At 38.3% G+C, this 5,537-nt stretch overlaps 1 protein-coding gene across 1 annotated transcript; it reads right to left on the reverse strand.

Annotated features, from left to right (window-relative positions):
* Positions 1 to 980: 980 nt before the first annotated feature.
* On the reverse strand, positions 981 to 4,088 carry LOC132124907 (fez family zinc finger protein 1-like). Its single transcript, XM_059536061.1, has 4 exons — positions 2,951 to 4,088; positions 2,736 to 2,870; positions 1,884 to 2,016; positions 981 to 1,745 (listed from the first exon to the last, which is right to left on the reverse strand). Exons 1-4 carry the CDS (start codon positions 3,704 to 3,706, stop codon positions 1,486 to 1,488), a joined length of 1,284 nt encoding a protein of 427 aa, XP_059392044.1. The 5' UTR covers positions 3,707 to 4,088; the 3' UTR covers positions 981 to 1,485.
* Positions 4,089 to 5,537: the final 1,449 nt, after the last annotated feature.

A 5,537-nucleotide genomic window follows, 5' to 3' on the forward strand; every position in this document is an offset into this window, starting at 1 on the left:
AATCAAAATTCAGTAGGCTATGCCAATAAATAGGCCAATGCATTTAAATATGCATACTGCATAATTTTTTTTTGGTGCGGTAGCTTTCCTTAAATTGTCTAACCCATAATAATAGTAATAATAGAAATTGACGTTTTACACAAATTAACAAAAAGGTTGAATTGAATTAGAATGTGATTGTGCAGAAACTTGTAAAAGAAGAATACAAAGATGAATATCAGGACCGTGTTGCCTTGCAAGTCGCTCACGTCAGGCATTATGGGATATAGTTTTTGCATTTAGAGAATATTTAGATAATATAATATCGGGAGCTGTTCAGTCCTGTGGTGCTGAAGTAGTTTATGGGTGGCCATCACCACAATCCCTCGAGATCTATTTATTAACGATTTAAACCAAATCACTGGCATCTATATTCCAATAAATCTTAATACAAACCACTATTATAATCTCTTAAAAACATATAAGATATCAATACATTAAATATAAAATAATTTTACATGCAACCTTTTTAAATCTGATCAATTGCCACTGAGCTTTGGCAACTTTTGGCCATAATCTCAGCACCTGTTTAGTACCATTATGAATGCAGTGGGCTCTTTCCCATAAAGGGAAATATAAATTGACCGGTTATAAATACTAATATATATATTTCCCTAAATACTAAATATGTGCCCTTTTTGTTTCGTCCACCAGAGGGGGCCTTTTCTCTTCACAATGTGCGCACAGCATCTTTACAGATAGCCTATAATTTCTGCAATTCTATTAGTGCAAGAAAAGAGCACTAGAATTATGATACTGATTATGGCATTTAGATTTTATTTAGTTAAACTAAAATATGAAATAACCGTCATTGCATAGACCCTAATGGATATGCATATTTATATTGTCTCATCTCTCAGATATGATCTATTATTCCCATATTTTTTTTAATAACATGCGTCTTATAAAAACGCAGTCTGCTTGTATTCACAAAGAAAAAAAAATATATAGCATAAGATATGTTTTATTTATTTAGATTCCTCACCCCCTTTATCATATGTTTTATAATCTTTTTGACAGCTCAAATGTCATTGGAAATTTACAACAAACCTTGCATATATATATTCACATTGATCTAACAAAACGTTTACAGTTGGCAAACAGTATAGCTAATACAAATAACTGTATAAATAATAAACATATAAAATGGGGTTTAAAATACACAGCGGTCACGAGAATTAATGTTTCATATACGGGTTTCGATTACTCTCTTTAAGTTAATGACAACAGTACCGTTTCAAATAAATAAGACTGTCGTTACCCTGAGAGTAAAAAGAATCATGTAATAATCTACCAGTCACAGACGAGCTTCAACAAAGATGACGGTCCCTCAAAATCATACAAATAATTACAAAAATACATTTAAAAAAATATTAAAACGTTGCATGCGCGAATATCATTATTAATAATAATAATACATTTGTTTTCCCGGGACGCAGAGAAGGTTCAGTGCGCCTCCAGGCTCGCGGGGGGTGTTGATGGAGAGCGGGGTCCTGGGGAAATGTCGTGCAGTTTCCTAATGTGTTTCTTAAGATCAAAGTTCCTGCAGAAACCCTTGCCGCATGTCGGACAGGTGAAAGGCTTCTTGTCGTTGTGCGTGTGCATGTGAAACGTGAGGTTGTACACCTGGTGGAAGGCTTTGTTGCAGATATTGCACTTGAACTGTTTTTCTCCGCTGTGGGTCAGTTTGTGGTTCTTGTAGTTTCCTGGAGAGAGAGAAAAAAAATTGTGAGAAGCAAATCCCACAAAACATGCCACAAAAACAATAATAATCTATCTACCCATCTATCTATATTGTTGTTTAATTTACATGACGAATATAGAATCCCTTTTAGAACAGCTACCTTTCTGGTGGAATCCTTTACCGCAGAACTCACAGATGAAGGGTTTGTATCCCGCGTGGATTCGCGTGTGAGTGTTGAGAGTTGAACTTCGGTTGAAAGCTTTGCCACATTGGTTGCATTTATGCGGTTTTTCCTGCAAACAAATGGAGAAGAAACATTATCACACACACAATAAAGCTAAAGCTATTATTGACTGAAATAAAACGGAATACTGTTAAACGGAAATGACTCCGAAATTATATTTCATTATTATTATTATTGAAAATTTGATAAATAGGGATTGCAGATTTTTCCGTTCTATTTTTATTTTAACCTTTATAGATTTTTAAATTTAAACCATTATCTCGTCATGAATAAAAATCTAAAACGTCTTAAGAAATAAATATTTTAATAGCTACAGACAAAGAAAATATACAAGCATGCTTTTAGATCATGATTTTATTATATTTTACGCCTACTTGAAAATTGCATAAAACAGACATAAATTCTGATTTCTAATTTCTTATTTTCTTTGGATTAAAACAAATAAACACAATTAATGCGTCAAATAGGCTTTAGGACTATATTGTATCTACCAATAAAATAGTAGTACACTTTAAAAAAAATTCAAAAGATGTAAATAAAACAAATATTACTAGAGTATTCTACGTTTGACAAGAAAATACAATTGCGTTTTTTTCTACTTCGAAATTTCACATCTGATTAAATGTGTTACTTGACGCTTCTTTGTAACAAATTTATCAGCAAATGAAAAATGTTTCTACACAGCTTTTCAGTGTAGGTTAATAAATTAAGATATTACACCAGCAGCAGTAATGTGATTTTAAAAGTTATTTGTAAAATCCTGATTACCTGAGTGTGGATGATTTTATGGCGACACAGAGTGCTCGCTTGTCTGAAACCTTTGCCGCACACTTTGCAAACGAACGGTCTGGCGCCCGTGTGAACCGGCATGTGACGTGTTAAATTATAGTGCGCGTTGAACACCTGAAAATTGCAAATCGCGTTAAAAAAAAGTGCAGGATGCAATCTGTGCTAAAATAGAAGATCGATCTCGCTCGTCTCACCTTGCCACAAACTTCACAGGTGAACACTTTTGGTTTGGTTTGAGCAGAACCGCTGTTTAATTTGGCCGCGGAGTTCTTGAACAGCTTCTCCGACAAGATGTGCGCGCTCTCCTTCATGTAATGGTGCAGGTGAGAGTGAGAAAGCTCCTTAAAAGACGCGCCGGGAGGAGCACACCTGTCCGGTTTGCTCTTCTCCGAGGAGAACAGGCTCTTCTGGCGCGCGTGCAGCGGCGCGTTGAGGAGGTACGACGCCATGGGGTGCAGGTTCACAAAACCCGCGTGAGGCGGACACGCGCTTTCCCCGCAGTTCAGGTAACAGACGGCGGCGCCCATGGCGTGGAACGACGCCTGGTTGACCACGCGCGGCCGGAAGAGTTTGTACTGTCCTATGGCCGATGGCGTCGCGCCTGGCTGTTCATTCTTGTAATTCAAGCCGATGCTCAGCAGCTCGTTCGCGTTGTAGGAAAACGCGTCAGCGTGGTCTAATCCATTGACGTGAAGTTTATGAGGCGGCTCGCAGGCGAGGGGCACGAGGGGGACCATGCAGTGCAGCGGCGCGGGAGACTGCTTGGGCTCCGCTTTCCCCGCGGGAGCGTGAAACAAGTTGGGGAACGGTATCGACTTTGGCTCGGGTGTCCTGGCCATAATCCTTTCGATCGAAAACGCTAGAGGTTTGGTGCTCGCCATCATGCTCGCTCCCGTCGAAGCCGAAGGGGCGCCGATTATTCCCTGTGAGTGGTACAGCGCGCCGTCCATGACTCGAGCGCAGCACCTGTACCTGCGTCCTCCTTTTGTAGATAAGTTTGATTCCTCTCAGTGACCCGCAAGAAAAGACATCATCAAGCGCCAAGCCCCCCCTGGCTGCTCCTCTGCTTGTCAATTGCGGACAGTCAGCACTTATGTCCGCCCCGGATTGCTCAATAAAGAGTGTTTTGTCAATAGCGCAACTCAAGGCTCACCACGCGCGCACGTCAAAGACGCGTAAAGCCTCCCAGATGCTCGATTTAGTTATATCAATCACTACAGCGGCTTTTCCCCCTCTCTCTCCCTGCGCTTGTCCTACTCACTGCTGTGGATAACTCAAGAAGGTGCTCTTTATTAGCACTGTAAAGAGCTGGACGAATCTCTGGTCCCTTCGCCCCTCGCTGTGACATCATTGCAACTCGCGCGCGCATGCATCATGCTTGTCAACATTTGACATATGAAAACTCCTGAATTAACTGATTTGAACCCGCTTTCTCACGCGTTTTTTTTTGTCGGAGCGGAAGGATAATTTATAACAACTTTATTTAGATTCATGAGTGAAACGTTTTGTCTGAGGTAAAGCGAACAGAAATTAAGATTGTAACTCTGTGTGGACATCATGGACGCGATATTTGTATTTAGAAGTTTTGTTTAAACTGCTGTAACTGTTTTAATTTAAGCCTCATGAATTTTACAGTAGGCCTACATTTCTGCCATATGGACACCAACTTTACATAATTCACCACTGATAAGCTACAGTTATAGGCCTAAATATAGCCTAATGAAGAAATTCTAAGACAGAAACTTACATTTTCTGTAAAGATAATTTGCAAAGATTTGTATCGATGAAAATCTCTATAAAATAAAATATAATTTAATGGAATATTTATCTGCTACAAATTTGTTTACAAATCTAATTTTCCCTTAACTGTTTTTACAAACTATAAATTTATACCAGGAAAAAAACATGACATTTTGTGCACGACTATATAGCTGTAATAAAATCTGCTTGGTAAACACATTTTAATTCAAAATATAAAATATATAGGATATATTTCAATTCGAAAAAGCAAATAAAAAATCGAAACAAATGCATGTAACTCTAAAACCACAATAGTAGCCTAAACTATGTGTGTTTTAAACCCACAAATTTCATATTGCCCTGTTCATTTATTTTTTTTATTTTTTATACTAAGTCTTATAATGTCGCCTCAGGGGGCTGTTGGTCACATATTATCTTAATTTTACCCCTATAAATAAAGATTGCTCCTCTATTATGTCTACATACAATTTAATGTGAAATATAATTAAATAATTATTTGTTATCTTTTCGCGTCTCATTTATGAAACTTCCACGTTTTTTCCCATCACGCGCACAGATAAAACGATTATGAAAAGCTGTATTTCGCATCAGACAACCTTCGTTTCCAAACGCAAAACTCGTGAGGACATTCATCTGGGAATTGTGCGCCAAACGAGAGGTTTTAACAGCAAAACGCCTCCAAGGAGCTGAGATCATGCCATGAGAGAGCGAGAGAGAGAGAGTCGCGCGCGTTACAGTCAGTCCGCGAGCTAAAGCAGAAATGAAAAGTGCAGCTCGGTGTGAAATACAATTGACACTGTCTCGGTGCGAAGATATTTTTTTTTTTCGTGAAGGATTATTCTGTTTTAAAGGTAAAATGCGCGTCGATGACATATCTTGACTTTAAAATATTTGTAGCCTATGTTTATTAGTCTACTTATTCTCAAATATAGGCCTACATAGGCTAGCTTCTCGCTTTTTATTTTTATTTAATGGCTGTTGACGCTCAGCAGTAAGATAAATGCGCTGAAATGATAATGT

The sequence above is a fragment of the Carassius carassius genome, chromosome 43, assembly GCF_963082965.1.
Source record: "Carassius carassius chromosome 43, fCarCar2.1, whole genome shotgun sequence".
NCBI classification, from domain to species: Eukaryota; Metazoa; Chordata; class Actinopteri; order Cypriniformes; family Cyprinidae; genus Carassius; species Carassius carassius.